General features: G+C 42.1%; 1 protein-coding gene across 4 annotated transcripts in view; it reads left to right on the top strand.

Moving 5' to 3' along the window:
* The window catches only part of LOC140546167 (cadherin-18-like), a 180434-nt gene that overhangs the window by 99846 nt on the left and 56166 nt on the right, over positions 1 to 24422 (top strand). For all 4 annotated transcript variants that reach the window (XM_072669361.1, XM_072669362.1, XM_072669360.1 and 1 more), the window contains exon 2: positions 3926 to 4474. In XM_072669361.1, the coding sequence (XP_072525462.1) occupies positions 4175 to 4474 (300 nt within the window). In that variant the 5' untranslated portion in view covers positions 3926 to 4174. The remainder of the gene's footprint in view (positions 1 to 3925; positions 4475 to 24422) is intronic.

Genomic DNA, 24422 nt, shown 5'->3' with positions numbered 1-24422 from the left:
GTGGCCTAAAAGATTCCATAGTTTGTTGGCTACGTTAGCCTCGGATGTTGTTACTGCCGTGGTAGGCCATTTGGAAAAGAGGCTCCTCTTTCGGGAGCATTTCTAGTGCTAGGGAGAGTTACGAATGGAGGGGTTGCAATCCTGCCTGTGATATGTGGACCACATGTTTAAGAGGAGGTGACACAACATACAAGCTGGTGATAAGGACCAATCACAATTAAGGAGGTCTCACAAATGAGATGGTTATAAGCCAACTGTAATCAGCAGAAGAGTTCAAAACAAATGAGTCGTTATTAGAACCCATCATAATATCGTAAGGCTTGAGAACACACAAGGTAGTGATTAGGAACAATCACAGTCAGGGAGAGGTCTTAGCACAAACAAGGCAGTAATTAGGACCACTCACAGTCAGAGGTACTAATGATGTGGTGATTAGGACCCATCTTTAAAAAAACAAGGTGATGATTTGGTCTGCTCAAAAATATAGGCATGTTAGGCAAAATATAGGGGATTGATGGAAGTGCCACCCTCACTAATTTTGGGGCCGACCACTAGTAGACCTAAAGTCTGAATCCCACTGGTAGACCAGGGGCATTAGAAATTTCTCAGGCAGTTCATGGATGTGCCACCCTCACTAATTTTGGGGCTGACCACTGGTAGACCTGAGGTCAAATCCCTCTGGTAGACCGGGGGCATTAGACATTTCTTTTGGGGGTTGATGGATGTGCCTCCCTCACTAATTTTGGGACCAACCACTGGTAGACCTAAAGTCTGAATCCCACTGGTAGACCCAGGGGCATTAGAAATTTCTTAGGCAGTTCATGGATGTGCCAACCTCACTAATTTTGGGGCCGACCACTGGTAGACCTGAGGTCAAATCCCTCTGGTAGACCAGGGGCATTAGAAATTTCTTTGGGGGTTGATGGATGTGCCTCCCTCACTAATTTTGGGACCAACCACTGGTAGACCTGAGGCAAGTACATAGGCCCACACTTCAGTTCTTTAGCCTCATAACTACGGTACTGTCATAACTGACATCATTTTCATTGACCCTAAAATAGAACCCTGTGGGACTCCACCAAATACATTAAACCGAACAGTTACCAAATGATTCCTAGTAGTTTCTGCATTATGATTAATGACAGGATTATTGACCTATGGTTAAAATTTGATTTTGTGTCAGACTACGACTTAAACACTCTAATGCAAACAAAACTCGATCCCAGAAACATGGCACCTGGCCGGCCTTCTGAGTCGGGAAACATAGGCTATTAAAAGTACATGAGCGTACACAATAGGTGCGTTTACCCTGCTCCCTGTTTGTAAACACAGCTCTAGTCCTGCAGTGTTGATAGTGCAGATTCATCATTTCCCGAGCCAGTCACCCTGAATGTCCTTAATTTGTCCGTGTCATCACACCCTTCACCCTGCCAGAGGGAGGACAGAATGGGGGGAGAGGTTTTCTGAGCTGACTGCCAGTCCCCAGCCATGATGAACAAAACTGACAGCAAGACGGTTGGGGCGCTATGGGTCTTCTAAGGGATGTAGACCCAAAATTACTCAGCATTCAGTCTCCAAACTGTTTTTCAGCTGTTCACGGCCCACTTGCCATGCTGTGCTATCACTATAGCGGAGCCTTGCTCTGCCAGATATGATCCCTGCTATTATACTGGGACAGCTGTTCCATCAAAAATGTATTAGATATTTTACTGGATGGCTAACCAGCAGCAGATTATTTGGGTCTCAGTTGAAATGATTTAGACTAGTGTCCCATAGTCATGCACTGCCTTGACTTTTTTTTTTTTTTTTTATTCTCTTCATCGTAGAAAGAAAATATGAGCCTAGATTGGCCCTTGGTTGACATCATTGAGAGCCATTTTCCCTGCTGAAAAGAACAGCCTGGTTGACCAGCTAAGGTATTAACCACTATTGGGTATGTTTTCATTAGAGTTTGGTGGTTTAGCTGGTTTTCTGGAATTGGCAAACCTGACCAAACTAATTAAGCAATACGATCAGCTTGACCAAACTGGTCAGGTAGCTTTAACAAACTACCAATCATCTTGACTATCTTGACTCATTTGACTAAGCTAATAAACCAGCATGACGAGGTAAACTGGTCAAGCTTTCCCATACCACTCTGTTAGACCTTTTGCAGGAAGCTGTTTTTTAGATGGTCTAAGCTGGTCTTTGATGGTCAAGGTGGTTAAAATGTTCTCCCTATGCTGGTAAGTATCGGATTAAGCTGGTTGACCAACTAAGCTCTTGACCAGCATGTTCTCATTTGAGTTTGATGGACTTACTGGTCTATCAACATAACAAGCTGGCCATGCTGGTCAACAAGCTTGATTATACTGGTTGACTAGCTTGGTGACTAGGTTGGTCACACTGGTAGAGAGAAACATAGCCTAATACAGATCCCTCATGACTGACCACCACAGAGCAGGTAGTATTTGGGTGTTGGGTTATTCTCAGCCCTGCAGTGGCACTGACTGACAAGGTGGTAGTGTGTTAGTAGTGTGTGTTGTGCTGGTGGTACGAGTGGATCAGACACAGCAGTGCTGCTGGAGTTTTTAAACACCTCAGCATCGCTGCTGGACTGAAGACAGTCCACCAAACAAGAAATACCCAGCCAGCATTTAGAGACCACTGATGAAGGACTAGAGGATGTGGTGGTGTGTTTTAGTGTGTGTTGTGCTGGTATGAGTGTATCGGACAGCAGATTACTCCATAGTTTCAAATAGATTGACTTATAGAACTACACAGTGCTGCTATTTGGGAAGTGGAGTTGATAGAATGGGCCGAGTTCCTTCCAAAGCAGGGGTAGTGACGGTATTCTAAAAAAAATGGTGTACTTATACACTTGTGCAGGGCAACAACATCCTCTACACATATCCCAGCTTTAGAAATAGTCAGCCATACTACTGTACGCCTGGAGCAGAGAGGGTTAATGGCCTTCCTCAAGGGTCCAGCACTTGCAACTAAGGGTTTAGTTATACAATGCATCGACCCCTTAAAAAGGGGAGACATCTCCTTGAACCCTAGATTTATTATTCAGTGATTAATCCTTATGCAGAAACAATTGTAATTCTGCATAATTTTGCATATTTTGTTTGATCTAGCATATATTGTGGAGTCCCTCCGGGTTCTATTTTAGGGCTTGTGAAACTGATGTTAATTGTGACAAAAGGCAGCTACGAAATAAGGAAGTGTGGTCTAAAGGGTTTAAGGTTGTTAAGGTGGTCTTTAGGGTTGTACTTATGTCTATTAAACAATTTGCACATTTGTTTTTGAAAGATTTTAGGATGTAAAAGTTTCTCAAAATGTACTTTATACTTAAATTCCCCCTTTTTCTTCCAATTCGGTACTGCCAATAAACCCACACATTTGTAGCTCCACCTAGCACTAGCAATGCTTTTGACCCTAGGAAGGTGAGGACTTAGCACATATCTCCTCTGACACATGCAAAGCCAGCCACTGCTGTTTTTTCAAACTGCCAGTTGTGCTCTCTTAGACTCTGGCTGCCGATGGCAAAGACGCATGGCTAGGGCTATAGTGGTAGTACATTAGAGAGCCTAGAGAGAGAGTACTTTAGTCCCTAAACTGAGCCATAATCATACTATGCTTTTATATGAAGTAATAGAGCTGTTGTCTAAATTATATGAACAGATGGTGTTTTGAACAGACAGTCATATTAAGGAATTAAGAAAAAATGTTATTAATTTTGCACAAAGAAATTACTGGTAAAATCTAATGTTAAGATTTTGTTATTAGTGTGTAACAGGTGTGTGTTTGATTATTACACTGGATTAGGATTAATAACTGAGTAATGAGCGTAGAGTTGAGAGGGGTTAATGGGATTTTTGGCTGTGTTTCAGTTTGCTCCAGGAGTAAACAGAATTTCTGTCCTTTTTCTCTCCTCTCGCAGATGTTTTATGGCTGTTTTCCCTCGCCTTTGGTGAACCCCCAGTGGAAGCCTTCTCTCAAACGAGCCGCCTCGCCCCCCTCCCTTTGCAATCGTTGCTCCAGGATGTGAATATTCCTCCCTGGCTCTCTCTCTCTCTCTCTGGACGGCTTGCTTTAGAGCATGGACTTGCAGCGTGCTGAGCTGGGCGGCTGGGCCTGACCTGCGATTGGAGGCGCCTGCGGTTGGGAGGCCTGCAGGTCACTCTTTAACATGAGAGCGGCCGGCGGCGGCGCAGCCTGCCTGAGCTCTCTGCTGCTGCTGCTGTGCCTCTTTGCGCTCCAGACGGGCCTCGGGACCCCGTCGCCAGCTGGCCCTGCCCTAAACCCGCGTTCCCACAACCTGACAAAACCTGCAGAGGGCTCTGTGTGGACAGCGCGCGCCCACAACCTGACCAAACACCCCACCGAGGGAGAGAAGGACCCCCATCACCGGCCCAAGAGGGGCTGGGTGTGGAATCAGTTCTTCGTTCTGGAGGAGCACATCGGACCAGAGGCACAGTATGTTGGAAAGGTAAGAGATAAAGCATTCAAATACATTTAAATTTAAGTTCTCTTAGAGATTACTTGGCAATTTCAATGCTAAATAAGAAATCTCGAGGTAATGATTGTAATGTCACGTTTAGCATTCTGAGCATTGTCCACAAGGGGGCGCTAATAACACTAAAATTAATGTATTTGTCATAATCTGTACGGTCTGACAATGAGGGTAAACACTCGCAGGGGATGGACCGAAGCGAGAACGTTTATTAAACACAATAAACGGGGTAAACATAAGAAAAGGCAGCAAATGTTACAGGGGAAAAAGGTAAAACCGAATTCAAACAGTGACAACCAAAAGTGGGCAAAACAAAGGAGCACACCTGAGGCTGGCGAGAAACGAGGGCTAGGCTAGCTTGCCGGGGCTGAGCTAGAACTATGACACTAACTAAAACCTACAGGCAGTGCCTGGGAAAACCCTAGATAAACAAAGGACTGCGCTCGTCAGTCGCAGAACCCAAAAGCCAGAACGATCCGGTGGCGGGGCTCGCTACCTTGAGTACTGTACGTACGTTTAGCTCGCTACCTGAGCCCCTGACCATGAATACGCTCTGTGAGTGAAGCTCCGTGAGATAAGCCCACTACCCTGAATTAGGTTCTTACGGCTCTGTGAGTCAGCTAAGGTCGCTGCTACTAGATCCAGTAGGCTCAACAAGCTCAACAGGCTGAATACTGAGTCCAACAGGTTCAATGGGTACAATTCTCAGCCACTGGCAGCTGACGCTAGTCTTCCTTAAATATGCCAGCCACAGGTGGAACGTATTAACTCAAACAATGAACGGACACATGACGCTAACACCACATGAAACAAGATACGAACAATGAGTGTCAACGTAAAACTTGACAAAGTCCTCGTGACCGCCTGTGGGCAGCTGCTTGAGACCACCCCCGGGACGGGTGCGGCAACGCGGGCGTGACAGTATTCATCATTGATTGGAGGAAACTGGCAACCTCAAGCTCAGATAATTACACATTGATTGTAATTACAAATTATATACTGTATATATGCCATAAAGCAGACACCCCACCTCTTCCCACCCCACCATTTCTGTGTATCAGGCCTCACTTGTTCACTTTTTGGGCACAAATGAGTAAAAAGGAGAGAGTGAGTGACAAAAACAAGAGAGAGGGGGTGTCCTGATTGGCCTCTGTGGGCGGGACTTACAGTCAATCGCTCTCTTTCATTGTGCATCAGTTCAGAGTGTTCTGCTCTAAGAAACAACACACTGCCTGGTCCCCCTGCATGTAGGGTCAAAATACTGACAGTGTTGCTGCTGTGTTTACAACAGTGACTTTTCTATTGTCCATGGGGGTTAAATGACTGTAAATGACAAGCTGAGGGGATTTAGCAGCTGTTGTTCTAGCTAGCTGTGCTTATCCATTGATGTCTTTCATGATGAGTGTGATGAACTCCCTGTAAACTTTCTTAAATATTATGGAATTTCTCAAATTCTGCCAATAAATTACCTAAATTAAGCATCAAGCTGAATGTGAATTTGCAAGTAATTTGATAATGTAGATTTTAAATTCTACTGCTATAATAATAATAACAACTAACCGAGCCTGATGGTCATACACATTGTCTTTTATGCCTGGCCCTGACTGTTTTTTTTTTTTTTTAAATGAACAACTATCAAAGGCTTCTTTTGTGTTTCATCGTATCTACTATTGGTTAATCAAGCCTATTTTTATTGCACAGCCTTGAAAACAACAAAAACAAAAACAGCACTGATTAGTATTTCATATTCTTCAAAGTAGCCTTTGTCCTGGTGTAGCTTTTCACGCTTCTGGCATTCCCTCAAGCATTTCAGTGAGGAACCACTTGGGATGCTTTTCCAACAGGCTGGAGGAAGATCCACATATGCTCAACACTTGTTGTCACTAGACATCCCTCATGTGTGCTGGAAGTTGGCTGGAAGTACGACCATCTCGGGGTTTCTGTGGACCAGTTTGACAGCCGCTGCTATGGCTTAAAAACCCACACAAGAGACAAGAGACACACAAAAAAGAAAAGGCATTTGTAGGAAATTTATGTTTTAAAAAACAAACTTAAACAGACTCTAAATCTAAATAAACCCACCAAAACTGACCCAAAACCAACCTGAATCCAGCCCAAATCCAGCCCAAAACTAGCCCAAATCAACCCAAAACCAACCTGAATCCAGCCCAAAACTAGCCCAAATCAACTCAAAACCAACCCAAATCCAGCCCAAAACTAGCCCAAATCAACCCAAAACCAACCCGAATCCAGCCCAAAACTGGCCCAAATCAACTCAAAACCAACCCGAATCCAGCCCAAAACCAGTCCAAAACTGGCTTAAAACCAGTCCAAATCCAGTTCCATTTTTTTTTAATAAACCTAAAAAATAAATAAATAAATCTAAAAATATATAACTATCAAAGGTTTCCTTTGTATTTCATCATATGTATTGTTGGCTATTCAAGCCTATTTTTATTGCACAGCCTTGAAAACAGATTTAACCAGTCCAAATCCAGTTCCATTTTTTTTAATAAACCTAAAAAATAAATAAATAAATCTAAAAATATATAACTATCAAAGGTTTCCTTTGTATTTCATCATATGTATTGTTGGCTATTCAAGCCTATTTTTATTGCACAGCCTTGAAAACAGATTTAACTGATTCAAAAACCAACCCAAATCCAGCAGAATGTATTTTACATTCTGTTACATGCTTTTGTCCTGGTGTAACTTTCCACGCTTTTGGCATTCTCTCAAGCATGTCAGTGGGAAACCACCTAGGATGCTTTTTCAACAGGTTTGAAGATCCACATAAGCTCAACAATTGTTGCTTTTAATGACTTGTTGTTTAAACCTGCTTAAAACTATTTTCACAGTGAAAATGATTCATTTTGGGAAATAAACTCACATGCATGTGTCGACTTTAGAAGTCCATACATGCATGAAATGGAGGCCCAAACCCAACCTGTGACTACAACTTTGAAACCTAAGCCAGTTAGGTTCGAATGGCACTGTGTGATAGAATAATATTTGGATTTGGCATATAATGGTCAATACTGGAAACATCTTATATTCTATAATTGGCAGTATTTCCAATATTAAGCTCCAGTGTTTAGATGATGCTGAAATATCACTAAACTACACATTTGGAACCCTGTTCTATTTCTCTGTAATGCTGATCCAGGTGGATTTAGATCCACCTTATATTCTCTACACCAGGAAATAGGTAATGTACAAGAAAATTATCACCATATTGGTGGTATATCAATGTATCCCTAAAACCCAAACATTAATACAGATACAGTAGATTACTGCAGACCAAGGAAAAGATCCTTAATGCATGTATACACTGTTAAAACTATAATACTTTTTAACAGTGTAGTGACTGGGTCTTCAAACAGTACTCATGCACACTAGACATTCCTCATATGTGCTGGAAGTACGAATTCGGACCATATCGGGGTTCCTGAGGACCAGTTTGAGAGCTGTGGCTTATGTTATGGCTTATAAAACCACACCAGAGACCACACACAAGAATGAAAAGACATCTGTATGAAATGTATGTGTCAAAAAAGAAACTATGATAAAAAATAAACCATTAGAAAACAAAATCTCGACTGATGTTGTACATGAAAAAGCATCCCAAAACCAACCAAAAACTAGCCCAAAACCATTCCAAAACTATCCCAAAACCAACCCAAAATCTTGCCCCAAATCAGCCCAGAAGTAGCCCAAAACCAACCCAAAATCTAGCCCCAATCAGCCCAGAACTAGCCCAAAACCATTCTAAAACTAGCACAAAACCATCCCAGAACTAGCCCAAAACCATTCCCAAACCATCCCAGAACTAGCCCAAAACCATTCCAAAACCATCCCAAAACTAGCCCAAAACCAACCCAAATCTAGCCCCAAATCAGCCCAGAACTAGCCCAAAACCATTCCAAAACTAGCCCAAAACCAACCCAGAACTAGCCCAAAACCATTCCAAAACTAGTCCAAAACCATCCCAGAACTAGCCCAAAACCATTCCAAAACCATCCCAAAACTAGCCCAAAACCAACCCAAAATCTTGCCCCAAATCAGCCCAGAAGTAGCCCAAAACCAACCCAAAATCTAGCCCCAATCAGCCCAGAACTAGCCCAAAACCATTCTAAAACTAGCACAAAACCATCCCAGAACTAGCCCAAAACCATTCCCAAACCATCCCAGAACTAGCCCAAAACCATTCCAAAACCATCCCAAAACTAGCCCAAAACCAACCCAAATCTAGCCCCAAATCAGCCCAGAACTAGCCCAAAACCATTCCAAAACTAGCCCAAAACCAACCCAAATCTAGCCCCAAATCAGCCCAGATCTAGCCCAAAACCATTCCAAAACCATCCCAAAACTAGCCCAAAAAAATCAACCCAAATCTAGCCCAATTGATATTTCATGCTCCTGGGCTCTCCCTGCAGTTGAGAATATGCTTTTCACACTTTGAGCCACATCTCAAGGATACCCTTTTACACATGCATTTCTGGATAAGCTGAGAGACCAGCATCTAAATGTAAAGAAGCATGTGGACTAAGGCAGTAGAGAAATATTACAAATATTATGAAATATTATAGAAATAATAATATGTCCTGATCACCAAAATGACATAGTGCAGTTAGCAGTGTGCCGAGTCTGGGGTGGCAATGATAGAGATGCTATTCTCACTTTAACAAGTACGTGGAGCTTCAACACAATTTAGAATCTGTTATTTAACACATAATGTTGCTTTAACCATAAGCTTTGAGTTTTAATGGCATTTAAGATTGAATCAGCTGTCCAAGCCTTTGACTGGTACTGCGTGCACAGCTGCTTTAGAGCTTGAACACATCTGACGCTCAAAAAGCGAACCACCTTTGTTTGTTTGCGGGTATTCGTTTTACATACGGAGCTAACGTTCCCCCGTTTTATCTCCAATCTCATCAAGAGAGAGCAGCCTGTTTGTTTATCCCCCGACTTTAATCTTGTAAGGAAGTGCATCATGCTATTAAATTGCTATTGGCATATGGCCCTCGAAAACTGTCCATGTTTTCATACTAATGTCCTTTTCCCAGAACCCAGTAATCAGTTTTTCGTTCCTTTGAACAGCACGTTGTGTTTTAGGCGGGGGTTTTTTTTTTCCTACAGAAACTGATTTAGCTCGCATGCAGTATATTGTTGGCTTCATCCGTCCAGCAAATCAGTTCATGATTAATTAGGCACTTGTGCAGACCACAGAGAAGAGCATGGGGAGATTATTAGGCGCAGAGCTAACAAATATGTTCATTTTATTATGGTTTATATTTATTAAGGCCTGTCTGCAGCTCTGATGTTCCGCTGATAATTAAGCGAAGGACTTTTGTTCTGGTTCTGACGGAGCCTCGTGATTTGAAAGAGGGAAAGGAGTTAAATTCTAATTTGTAGGAAGCTGTTTGTTACAAGTTGTGCTGCAAATGGGGTCTTTTATAGCAAGGTGATGTAGCTTTTGATTGTGGTGCTGTCTAACAGTCTAACAGTAGTGCTGGATGATGTCTGGTCTACACCGGTGTTGGTGTCGCTGTGAAAAAATGGCTTTCAGCCTCCATATAAGACAAGCATCCAGGCTTTTTTCTGTCCTGGCACTGGAGCGGTGGAACGAACTTCCCCTAGGGTGTCTGAACGGCAGAGTCAGTCGCTGTCTTCAAACCCAGACCGAAGACCCATCTCTTGGGCAAAGTCAAAAGATGGTCCCCATACTGACTTTTATATTTAGTAGCATCTAAGCTTTGAGGTATCCACTGGATCCTAGTCTATACAAAAGTCTATTTTCAGAGTAAACAGCGAAGAACTTTTGTAAGTCGCTCTGAATAGTAAAAGAGTGTCTGCTAAATGCCTTCAGTGTGAATGTAAATATAGAGTGCCGATTGAAAGGGACATGCTTTTCCATGGAGATGAATCCAAAGTGTCTAAATTTAGTGATGGAGAATTCAGGTCCAGAAAGTAAAAACCCCTGGGGTTCTATTGGGCTCAAGCCAGGCGGTAGATCATCTTTTTTTTTTTAACTGGACTGCTTATGTTTGTTGTAAGTAGTTCATTCAGTGAAAATTGAGTGAAAATTGACTAAAAAATGGTTTCAGCTGAGCTGCAGCAGAGCTGTTAGTCATGGTGCCAGATACCACAGGTCACCTTCAGGGGTCTAGAGGAGTTCATGCCTCGACAAGTCAGAGCAAGTTTGGTGGGACGACAGAGGCTTACATGGTATTAGGCAGGTTGTCTTATTGTTATGGCTCATCAGTACAAAAGTATTCATGGATGGTGACCATGTCTACCAGTGGGAAAGCTCAACCCAACCCTTAACCATAACCCAGGCCGTTGGAACAAAATCCTGAGGCGAATTTTTACTTTCCGGGCCTTTCTGGACTTTCTGGTAGATGCAGAACCCACAGTGATATCAGGAACCAGCAACATCTGAGCTTTGTGTATTGGTGTATTGTGGTGTAGCATCGAACCCCAGTCAGCTATGGGTAAGACATCATTGCAGTGGTAGTTTCTGACCTCACTAATGAGCTCATGTGGCTGAATGATAGATGTTTCAGCATCTAGTATAATACATTTATTAGTCACTAATAGTTGTCTGGTCTGCTTATTAATGAAATTTAGATACTTAATCTCTATAAAAAAAGCATCTGCAATAGTATTAAGCATTTTGTTAGAGACACATATAAGCCTAAGGTCACCATGGCCAATGCCAAGCATGGGCTAGATGAGTAATGCTTGTGATGGATGGAGCTCCATCCAATACCTTTCCACTTATTTTGGCATTTGTCTGGGTCTCTAATCCAGAGTGTCGTACCTTACATTTGAATCAAGCAGAGTTGGGTTGGGTTGGTGCTTGGCTGGGGAATTGAATGCTAGTCTGCCATGGAGCAGGTGGTGGTGTTCTCCACTATGCCACGCCAACAATACAACACCTTGGGATTAAGTTGAAGTGGCAGAGCTAATAATCCAACATCATTTCCTGATCTCACTGATGCTGTCATGAAGCTGAATGCCATCAAAGCCTCATGGCAATGTTCCAGCCTCTAGTGTAAAGCCTTCCCAGAAGAGTAGAGGCTGTTACTGCAGCGAAAGAGGCCCAAACGTCCTTTTATTTCCCATGATTTCAGAAGAAACGTAGTCTACAATCTTGGTATTGCAGCCCAGTCACATTAATGGACAGCCTTGTGGTTTGTGGGCTGCAGTAATGCATGGTGACAGTGACGGTGTTTGACATTGACTCAGCGCAGGGAAAGAGAGTGGAGGTCAAATGCCCACACCTACATCCCTCAGGTACTGAGCCAAGTGCGTGAGCCGTGTTTGCCAAACAGCATCTGACAGTAGCTTCAGACGGACCCACCCGCACTCGCATCCGCACTCGCAGGTATGCGTTGTTGATGTCTTCCGAACATTGCGGTTTTCTGACAGATGGCTTCTTGCTTTGCCTGTGCTTTTACCTCCTTGTCCTTTGCAGAATTCTCACTGAGCGGTATGCTCTTCCATGTCGGAAAAGTCACTAATGAGCAAGCTGTGCTGTGCTGGAGAGGAAAACTCTGAGCTTCATGAGATGAGTAGAACATCGATGGAAGAGTAGCACACATGGGGGTCCAGATTAAAATATTACTTTGGTTAAGGTTTTAAGGCAGAAGTGTTCACTGTTCTCAGTGTTGCTGTCACAGTCAGGACACAATATTGGGTTTGGTCAGGCATACATTGCTAGCCATCGGCAGCCGAAGCCCAGAGTGAGCACAATTGGCCTTGCTCTCTCTCCAGGGATGGTTGATGGTGCTAGTGCGTTGAAGCCGGGTATGCGGTGCTTTCTTCCAGGTGCATTGGTTGCGTTGGCGGCAGTTTGTAAAAAAAATAGAGGCTTGACTGTGCACGTGGCGGAGGGGGTGTGTTGGTCTGCCTGACTATGTACGGGTTGGATAATTGGGAAAAAAATGGGTGAAAAAATGGATAAATGTTAAATATATATAAAAAACAATTAAAACATTCCATCATGGATTTGGCAAATTTTTGGCATAACAGCGGCACCAGTGAATGGGAGCTCCCTGGTCTTCACTTTTTCACAATGGCTTCAGCTCAACAGCAGACTCACAAAATGAGGACATACACCACTAATGTGCACCCCAAGAAATTCATTACATTTGATTGAGCTCCCGTCCGATATTCCGTACAGATTTTACAAATTTCTAGGTGTGCACTTTAGTGGTAGACATACAAATTTTATCTGGCTGTTGAGCTGAACCTAGTGTGGGAAAGTGAAGACCCCAGCAAGAGCAATGGGCCTCATTCACCAGTATTTTCCGAAGTATTTTCTTAAATGTGTTCTTGAGAAAATTTGACAGAAAATCTGCAAAAAATGTGTTTTTTAACCCCTCAAACACTCAAACACAAGGCTTATTACACACTAAGGTGTATTACTACGTAACTACTACTTCTGGACAAACTGGTGGAGCTATTCTTTAGTATTAGAACTTTTTAATAACGCTTTTTTTTTTAAATAACAGCTGTTTAAGAGGCTACAGAACTGTTCACAGCTATGCTTTTATAATGATGGACCCTTAAAAGTCCTTATAAACTCAACAAACCCCAAATAAGAAAACGTGTATGTCAGGGTCGTGTATGTCAGGGGAAGTAATAACTGCAGTTTGTCGGACGTGAAAATAAGTATCAACCATGGTTCAGCTTCCCTATATCACACTCTTTATGTGTTGACATAAATACAAGTAAGATATGCCATCCTTAAAAGAGAAGGGCTCAAACGACAGAAATAGCTATTCTGAAACGGTAATGGCAGAAATGGAGCGAGCCCTTCTCCGACAGCGCTCCTTAGCGAGTTTACCTAGCCTCTGTGAGAGAGGGCTGTGGTGTGTGATTCCTTTTTTTTTTTCCTTTCCCCCAATTATACAGGCTTGTTCAATACTGCCGCTAAACCACTGGAGACCGAGACACTGAGTTCATTTCATAAAAATCTGACCGCTCTCCGAGTTCCCAGCATGCAGAGCACGGCCCCACGCTAACGGGGCCTTGTTCTAGCCACTCGGGCGCCACTTAATTTTGCGCTGGGGTGTGACCTCTCTTGCTGGGCCGAGCGCCATTTGAATGAGCTGAATATTTCTCTTGTGTGAGTCCTGCTGCCGTGCCACGACAGAAATAGGTTTTAGTCTTCGTCTGGCTCTGTCTTTTTTTTTTTTCCACCTTCCTCTGCCCGTGTGTATACACACACACACACACACACACACACACACACACACACACATTTATATACTTCAGTGGTCGAATACACACAGGAAGACACCCAGACAGGGTCTGTTCTACTGCTAAAACTGCTCTGGCCTCATATTGCACATGAAAGCGTAAAGTGTGTCACTTTGAAAAAAAGCTAAGAAATTGTCAAGGGAAGCTTTTTTTTTTGGAGCCGAAGTTGGAAACAATCGTCAAAATAAAGCATGGAGCGTTCCGGAAAGCATAGACTGGTACACCAAGGACTGCCTTGGTACCTGTCTGATAATTTATCTTATGCGCTAGTTTTACACTCAACAGCTTTACTGAAGTTAATTATTAGCAGAGGGGAAGTTTCCCCAAAACATCCGAACTCAAAGACTAGAGGAAATCGTTCTATGGTAGTTAAGATGATGCCAGCACAAGACTGCTTTTATGAAACTGGGCCAGTCTGTAAGTAATTGCTTAAAGGCCACATTACTAATTAATTATTCAACATAAAGGTCTATTTAATAGTCTCTTATAGTCTCTCCAAATCTTGCCTTAATATTCATATAAAGGAATGATAAATTCACCCAAGACCTTTCAAATTAGCATATCATTCCAGTGCATATATTAAGGCCTAAGTTTATCATAAGAGACCATTTATTCACATAGGAATGTGCATAGAAGCCTAAACAACTATCCAATATCAGATGTTGGAGTCATTAACCATTTTTACACCTTCCATTCTTTACAGAAGACTCACTTTCAAAAATGTCTTCGCCATCTGCTCTAGATTTAACCTCATCTGTTAAACATGGTGGTGGGAGTGTTCTTAAAGCTACAGGGAGATCTTTTCACATGCCCAACAGTCTATCTTTGAGGTACTTTAGGGCTTCCAGTGTTCTGCCTTTCACCATCTTTCAGTCATGCCAAACAATGATTCAGTGGTGCTGAGGCGTGGACTCTGAAGTGGTCAGGCTGTTGTTGTTGTTCTGAGAACAGCAGCAGCTTCAACAGCAAAATAATCATTGGAATGGTTCTTTGCCTGCTTTAACAGTTCATCTATGATGAAAACCCCTTTTGTAGGTGGTTGTATATAGCATCAAAAATAAGTTTGGGCAATATACGTAGGTTAGGCCAGGAAATCCTAAGAGTTCCATGTATGGTTATTCCCTAATTCCTTTAACCCATTTTAGGGTTTCGAAATGAGAAATATTAGATATACTCCATAACATCAGTTGTAGAATCAGTTCATTAATGAATGGGCAGTAAATCCTAGGAGTTTCATCTAATTCCTGTAAGCACATTTTGAAGAGTGCTGACCAAACAGCAATGCAAAGCTGACAGTAAATGTTATTCCAGTGGAAAGCCATCGCTTCCCCAGTGCCGCCTACATGATGCTGGCTCTGATTTCCAGTTGTCATTTTTTTTTTTTTTCTACAAATGGCTCATGTCCTGAAATTCAGATCTAGAGCATGGAACATGGAATACAGCATGCTTAACATGGAATACAGCATGCTTAACATGGAATACAGCATGTGTAAGATGGAATATAATATGTGTAACATTGAATACTGTATGTTTAGTTAATACAGTGTAATACAATAATACAGTACACATAATATGGAATATAGTATGTGTAACATGGAATATAGTATGGAATAGCATGGAATACCTATTCGTAATATGCAAAACATCATGTGTAGGATGGAATATAGTATGTGTAACATTGAATACCGTATGTGTACTATGGAATACAGTACACATAATATGGAATACAGCATGTGTAACATGGAATATAGTATGCGTAACACAGAATACCTAATGCATAACATGGAATACAGCATGTGTAACATGGAATACAGGATGCGTAACATGGAATACCTTATGTATAATATGCAAAACAGCATGTGTAACATGGAATACAGTATGTGTAGTATGGAATACAGCATGTGTGAAATGGAAAACAGCATGTGCAACATGAAATACTGTATGCATAACATGGAATAAAGCATGTGTAAGATGGAATATAGTATGCATAACATGGAATACAGCGTGCGTAACATGGAATAAAGCATGTGTAAGATGGAATATAGTATGTGTAACATTGAATACTGCATGTGTACTATGGAATACAGTACACATAATATGGAATACCTTATGCATAACATAGAATACAGGATGCGTAACATGGAATACCTTATGTATAATATGTAAAACAGCATGTGTAAGATGGAATACAGTATGTATAACATGGAATACCGTATGCCTAACATGAAACACTGCATGCGTAATATGTAAAACAGCATGTATATGCGTATATGCGTAATATGAAATACAGTATGTGCGACATGGGGTACCTTATGCATAAAACGGAATGCAGCATGTGTGACATGAAATACTGTATGTGTAATATGGAAAGCAGCATATGGAATACCATATGTGTAATATAAAGTACAGCATGTGTAACATGGAATCAGTTTTTCCTCAAATTAAATTGAGGCTTCTGATGTCACGCCAATAAATCCAGTAATTCCACTGCATTTTAAAGGATACTGACCAAACAGGAATGCAAAGCTGAGCAAGCGAACAGTATTCCAGTTTGTGAACGCATGTGGAATTATAAGCCCTGTATCTGAGGTCAGACTGAGATTTGCACAGTGCTAATACTAAAAAAACTCCACCATTCACCATGTGATCTAAAGCTTTTATCATGGAGGCGTCTGCTCTACCCATTTGTTACTCGGGCTTTTCCATGGAATTGTAGGTTAAGTGCGTAGCTGAAGGGCGAAGGAACGCGAACACTCCTGCGGGACTCTATTTGTCAGGCCTTTGATTTCTAGTCCATCATCCAAACCACCCGAGCACCGCCGCCGCCTGCAATTCCTCCAGCCCGGATTTAGCCGCGTTTTCGAAGCACTCCAGTGGAAACTTAAAAAGAAAATGGAGAATATGTTTATGGCTCCACTTTCCTCTGCACACATGCTTGCCTCTGCACACTGTGTTAGCACTGCTGTTAACAAGCAAACCCTGTTTACATCCCTTTGGCACACACACGCATACACACATATCCACATGCACATATGCACACAAACAGCTTAAGCTTTGAATTCAGTGCTACCAACCTCCTAGTAATTTAATGGGTTTTTTTTTGTTGTTGTTTTTTTCCTCCCGCTCTGTTTAATCTCCTTGGTAACAAACCTAGAGATGCAAGTGACTAATAGCTACCGTGGCTCGACAGATTTCCATAAGGAAATCTGATGTATGGCAATAACACATTTGAAAATGAATGCCTTATATTAGAATATATGGCATATATTTCTTATATTGAAAAATATAGTATTTGCCATTTTTGGGAACATCTATCTATCAGCATATTCAATCATATACATCACGAATCACGTTTATCATCATATCACATTAAACTGGTGTAACATGTATACACAGAATATATCCCTGCTTTTCATAGAAAACCATGTATCTCCATTTTTGTCCATTTTTAGCTTTCTATATGGTTTGAACCCTGTAGCTGCTCTGTAACCTGTGTACATAATTCTGATTGAATGGACCAATAGAAATGCTCTAAATAACTTGGAATAAGCTCTTATTTTACATTGACCTCCATTCAGAGTTATGAGCATCTTTGCCCTATTTTGCAAAATCACCATGTTTTTGATTAGACATTGATGCATATATTATGCATATGTGGCCACAATATGATACTTCCATATATGCATAATGTATTTGTGCATATATTTCTAAATATGTGCCAACTTCTTTATAATATATTTACAGATATGACCATATTTCAGATTCCCCTATCCATATAGTATATTAAGAATTCAAATTTGGAGAGACTGTCCAGCAAACTGACCAAGTAATTTTGTCCAGACTGTTTAAAAGAGCCCATATCTTTGAAGTACAAGTTCCATCATATTACACAGAACATACTAGCATAGATGGGAAATTATGGGATAGAAAGTAAAAATCTGCCCCAGAATTTTGTTCCTATTGGCCTGCTGGGGCCAATTTTACTTTCTGGACCTGGTTTATCCAGATCCACATACTAGTAGGTACCTGGTAGTACATACTAGTAGGGAACTGGTAGTAGCATTAGTGTGATGGTGTATTTTAGGATGATGCTAAGAGAAGAGGTAGCTGCTGTGTAATTGCTTATTCATACAATGAATTGTATTTGTACATATATTTCTAAATATATGCCCAATTATTTATAATATATGTACATACATGATATATCAGATTTCCTAATGAATACAGTATAGTAAGATTTAAAACCAGGTTTGGAGAGACTGTCCAGCAAACTGACTGTCTAATTCGGTCCAGGCTGTTTAAAAGAGTCCATATCTTTGAATAAGAACATTGTTGAATTACAAATTGCATATTAGCATAGCTGAAAAATCATGGTTTAGAAAGCAGAAATCAACCCCAGCACTTTGTTCCAACTGAGATTATTACCCTATGGACCTGGATTTTCCATCTCTGCATACTAGTAGATACCTGGCATTAGTGTTAGCGTTAGTGTGTGGGTAAGTTATAGGAGGATGCTAAGGTAAGAGGCAGATGCTGTGAAATTGCTGTGTACGACAACGCATTGTATTTCACAGTTCTGTTAGGACCAGTAAATGTACCTGTAATGACTGAATCAGTTACTTTACTGGGGAATAAGGTACCTACCTAGTACTTATCTAGTACTTAGTGAAAGGAACCCTAAGATTTCTACACCATCTCACTATTAGGTGTGCTGTATTAAAGGAAGTAGTATTGGTAGTCCGACAGCAATAAATACTGCAACTACAATACCTGCTATTTATTTTGATGAGTAATTGCTCTGTACTAAGTATGCACCAATTATTTACTTGTACTTCTAAGTATTGCATTGTAGTACTGTACATTATGCACTGCTGTACATGCATCGTCGTTTTTTACGTTTTACTGTACATTTGTCATTAAAGGTGGCTAGGCTTTTGAGTGACAGCAAAAATGACCATACACTTGCAAAGAATGCTCCAGAATATTACTTATATTTGCTACATATGCACCTATTAAATACAGTGCCACCCTTCCACCTTCAGATCGGGACCAGTAGCATCAGGATCGGAGGCCTGGGAGATAAAGATCAGGCTAAACCCCTCACCTCCTTCGCAGTCAGGCCGAAATTGCCAACGAGACTCCGAAAGCTCACCGCATTGGCACTTTGTTCTAAGCCGAGCGAAGGCTTCTTGCAGCAGTGTAAAAATTGACCTTTCTATCAGCGCAGCGGGTGTAATTTGTGGTCAGCGGCAGCGGCTGAGTTGTGATTTAATCAGTTGCCTCTTGTAGCGTGGGCAGTGTATCAGCCCCTTGCACAAGGCGAACCTGGCTCCTTGGCGCCTGCACTCGCTCCACTTCACCGCTGTGTCTGTTTAAAGAAGGACGGGGGTGGGTTTGGGGGGGGTGGTGTGGTGGGGGGGAGTAGAAGGAAAGAAAACGGACCAATTATTTTTATTCCTTCCGAGTGCTCTTAATGCAGGCATTGTTATGAATATTGATACAGCATTTGCAGAAGCTGTCAAAACGGGGTCAATGTAACAGTGAAGCAAGGAATCTCTAATAAGGAGCTTGTTATGACAATATGGGCCAATGTTTCTTCAAAGTGTCACTTATACACTGGAACGCATTTACTCATGCATACACACACACACACTCACACACACACATACATACACAACCCCAAATGCATGCATGGTCATGTGGGCTGTTTAAGAACTTCAAAAGAGACTTATGATTTATCTACAGAAATTGGAAGTTCAAGCTTATTCCAGACTAATTCGGCCTTGTTGGCATTGTACTGGGCTTATTCGGCCCTATCGTACAGCGGCCTACCACTTGAATACAGTGTAGACGCAAATTGTAATCACTCCTGACATGTACTTATACAGTGGCTAACTAGCTGAGCTACCGACACGAGTGTTAAGGATAAATATGTAGACTGGGATTTCTGCCACTGCTGGTAGACCCATAAGACCATAAGCTTCCGTACACCTGCAGATTCAGCTGCTTCCTTCCACTATGGCATTTGGCCACGCCGAAATGCAATTACTCCTTTTAGCCAATTATTAACATCTGCTTTATGACCTATTTTCCACACATCCAACAAGACACTCACTGCACTGTACCACTGTACTCTTCTGAATCTGTGAATCCCATCGCACACCCCACAGGTATTTATGGCCTAAACATCCTCGTGCAACGGCATCTGCAGGAGCCTAAAGTTAAACATGCAAGGTGTTTTTTTTTTTTTGTCTGGGGAGCTTAGTTCTAAGCTTTTTCGTGCATTAATGCACCTCTTGAAACGTTGTGGACGCAAATGGCACCGTTTTCCTGGAATGTCGCAACATCATACAACAATCATTTTTCTATTATGAGCACTTGACACTAATTGTTGTGGCATGCCTGTGCACCACATCTGCAGTCACTAAATGCTTATCGTGGTGCATTATGCTTGTGTGTACCATGCAGTGTAATTTACCAGCACTTACTGCTTACGCTTACTAAAGGAGGCATTATGCAGCACAGTTTCTGGGGGCACCCGGTACTATATAGCCTTGTGTGGCTCCCAAATGGGTAATGAAGACCCATTTGACTCAGTGTCCTTGTAGCACAAACCTTTATTAAGACATATGGCGGGTAGTTTTTACAGCATGTTCTCCGTATGATTCATGCAGCCTGACATGCATGGTTCATGAGAGCCACAGCCCTTGTAAAGCCCTCCACAAGACCCCTGAAGGTGTCCTGTGGTGTCTGCCACCAAGACTTACAAAACGTTAGCAGCAGCTCCTTTAAGACGTCCTGTAAGTTGTGAGGTGAGGCCTCCTTGGATCGCATCAATGCGCCTCGGGCAACCATAGTCCTGTCGCCGGGTCACTGGTTCGGTTGTGCTACCCTGGGAGCACTTTTAGAAGGTAATGAGCAAGGCATACCGGGAACAACCTGGCGATTCCTTTGGAGATGCTCAAAGTGGCTCAGATCTTTATGCTTGAGCGTTTTCTAGAACTGACTGTTTGCCCATCGTCTAATATATCCCACCTCTTGATAGGAAGCACTGGAACCAGATAATCGATGTAATCACTTCACCTGTTTAAAATATCTGTCTTAATGTTATGGATGAATCGCTCTGAATCAATTTTAATCACTATTGTCTAGGAAAGAGCCAATTTTTTGGATCTAGATTAAGGTTTTCTAAAGGCAGCTTATCATTGGCAACGCAGTTCAGTCCATGATAAGCCCTTTCAACAAATGAGAGATTGGAAAACAAGACGAAATACTGGAGAAGACCTAAAGAACGATACAAGACTCTGGCTTTGAGGTTGATAAATGCTACTTATCTTCTAGAAAAGAAGACTATGTGAATTATATGGAGCTACGTTTTGCTAGCGTTTTGTGGTAGTGCAGCTCCAAGGGGTAGAGACACTTCACACAAATCATGTTTGCCTGTCTGTTGACGTTATCTCTGATCTTTATGCCGCTTTGTTCAGTAATGTAGTTCTGTGTTGAAGAGAGACCCAGCGCAGATCATTTTTCTTTCTAAAATCCTGGTGACACTCTATGTGGCAATGAGTAACTACATATGCTTTGTCTTCTCTTCTAGAAGAGAATGCTTATTTAGATCTACTGTTTGTGGTAATACAGCTTACTGCAGTTCTGTACAGTACAGTTCTGTAATACAACTGTTCTACAGCTGTGCAGCTCGATTATGCGGTACTAAACTGTGGCTTTCTGTTACTACAAAAAAAAGAGCTGCAGTGATAGTATAACTATGTCTTGCCACATAGAGCTGCAGTAGTATATAGAGCAGCAAAATAATTCAGAGCTGCTTTAACAGACAGCCATGTTATAATAAAGAGCCGAATTAGCATATAGAGCTGAAGAAGCTGCAGCAACGCAGCTACTTAGAGTTGCATTAGCACGTAGAGCTGTAGAAACATCCAGAGCTGCATTAACAGACGTGCAACACAGAGCAGAATTAGCATATAGAGCTGTAGAAACTGCAGCAATGTTACATAGAGCTGCATTAGCACTGTAGAAACAGGAAGCCAGTTTTGCACTGTTACATACACAAACACAGAGCTGCTATAGCAAAAAGGCTAAACTGACATGTTTGTCCTCTGCATTTAACCCATCTGGTAGTGAACGCACACTCACACACACACACACGTGTTAGGGGCAGTGAGTACACACACACACCCAGAGCGGTGGGCAGCCAACTCCAGCGCCCGGGGAGCAGAGAGGGTAAAGGGCCTTGCTCAAGGGCCCAACAGTGGCAGCTTCCCGAGCCCGGGAATCGAACCCACAACCCTGTTATCGATATCCTGGCGCTCTAACCACTGAGCCACCACTGCCCCTCACTATATAGAATTAGCATTATAGAGCTGTAGAAACCTCATCAACACATAGTTGCACCGTTACATAGAGCCGCATTAGCATATAGACCATAGGACTGCACTAATATATAGGAAGGAAGGAAGGGTAGGACACTGAGCTGCAACAGAGCTGCATTAACAGAAAGCGACATTACCACATAGAGCTGCACCAGCATATAGAGCTGTTTGAACATACAGGACTGCACTAATATATAGAGCTGTAGTCATATATATATATATATATATATATATATATATATATATATATATATATAGGTTAGCTCTATGTATACCACTCAGTGCTACATTGGCATATACAGTACCCCTCAAATGGTAAATGAATGGTAAATGACTCTATATGTTTTAGTTCAGCAGCAGTACCCGTACCTGGGGACATAGGTACGCTTCAGTCCCGTCCCTAGAGACAGACCCTGTCAGTGTCAGAGCGAGCCCAGGCACTTAGGTGGACTTCAAGCTATACGTCAACATCAGGTTCCAAGCAGTGACTTCCTTCAAGCTTATTGCTGCATTTGACGTTTCTGTTCAGTCAGTATTGAAGTAGGGCTCTCGCACTCGCTCAATAACTTGATAAAAAAAAATCTTCTGTTCAAATTTACCTTCTTGATAGACTGGCAGTAATTAGTCAGCGATTTGCGTGATGACACTGCATATTTTACATTCTCCTACTGCTCTCTGCCTTAGGATGAATCAGAACATGATGGGAACCCCGATCCAGATGTAGTTTTCCGCCACATAATGTTTATGTAAAAAATGCACAAAATGATGAGTGTTATGACCTCACATTTAACTGCATAGTTACTGAAACAGTTAACTGCACTTAATGGTTTTACGACCGTCTTAACCTTGGACCTCTTCCTTCAGTTTTAGTATCCATTACCTCCCCAAACTTCCGGAGGCTAAGCTTCCCCTGGATTTCTCAACATTACAAAAGCATGTAGATCTACTGAAAATTACCTAGCAACGCCCTTGCAACCACTAAGCAACTCCATAGCTACCACCTAGCAACCACTTAGCAATGCAATAGCAACCACCTGGAATACCAGAGCAGTCACCTAGCAATGACATTGCAACACACTAGCAACCACTTAACAACTCCATAGCAACCATGTAGCAACATCATAGCAACCACCTGGAATACAACAGCAACACCATAGCAACACCCTAGCATCCACTTAGCAATGCCATAGCAACAACCTGTAATACCGCAGATCTACCCACCAATCAACACCCTCGTAACCACTAAGCAACTCCACAGCAGCACCCTAGCATCCACCAAGCAACACCCCAGCAACCACATAGCAATACTATGGCAACCACCTGGAATATCACAGCAGTCGCCTGGCAATGCCAAAGCAACACCCTAGCATCCACCAAGCAACACCCCAGAAACCACCTAGCAACACCATAGCAACTACTTAGAACCACCATACCAACCACCTAGCAACCCCTATAACAACAAGCTGGAATACCATAGACTAAAAAACTAACGCATGAAGAACCTTTTAAAGGTTTAAAGAGTGGATGTAAAGGTTCTTTACCAATTTAAACATTTATCACACTCTGGTTCTTTATGGAACCGAAGCTGGCTCTTCTATGGCATCACTCGAAGAACCTTTTGTAGCACCTTTTTTTAGGAGTGTAGCCACTGCCTATTAATCATTAAAGACTCAATAGCAACCACCTAGCAGCAGCATAACAACTATTTAGCAAAAACAGTTTAACCCTAATGACTCCATAGCAACACCCTAGCAACTTACTGCAAGCTGCTCTATGTTCTGTAGAAGCAGCACAAAGTCAGTGGGATACGAGTGAGGAAGCAATGCAGGGAACATCATTGTCCTCCGACTCGTGTAAACAATGGTGAAAATGTCTGTTTACTTTACATCATTGTTTATCTGTCAGATAGGCAGAAATGTGCCCAATTCATTATGTCACTGCTCATAAACGCCCTGAAAATGACAGTGAACGTCTGAGGAATGTTGTCACAGTTATCTGATTGGTGTTCTCTTAAGATGTTTAGTTACAAGGTGGTTTCAAATTATTTGGCCCTGGGTACAGTTTTGGACTCTGGGTTCACCCTCAGGCCCGAAGCTGGGCCCTCTGATGCTAAAGCAACGGGACGGCATGGTAAATGTTTCCGCTTCAGCCGTCCACATATTTCCGCGGAGAGGAACGTCCCTCCCGGCCACAGGGAGAAGGTTTGGAAGGTGAATGCACTCCTGACTAATTGCTCTCTGCTCTGGGATTTCAGTGGCAGCCAAGAC

The sequence above is a fragment of the Salminus brasiliensis genome, chromosome 23 (assembly GCF_030463535.1).
Source record: "Salminus brasiliensis chromosome 23, fSalBra1.hap2, whole genome shotgun sequence".
Lineage (NCBI taxonomy): Eukaryota > Metazoa > Chordata > Actinopteri > Characiformes > Bryconidae > Salminus > Salminus brasiliensis.
Note: the sequence above shows the minus strand (reverse complement) of the source record. Positions and strands in the feature narration are given on the sequence as shown.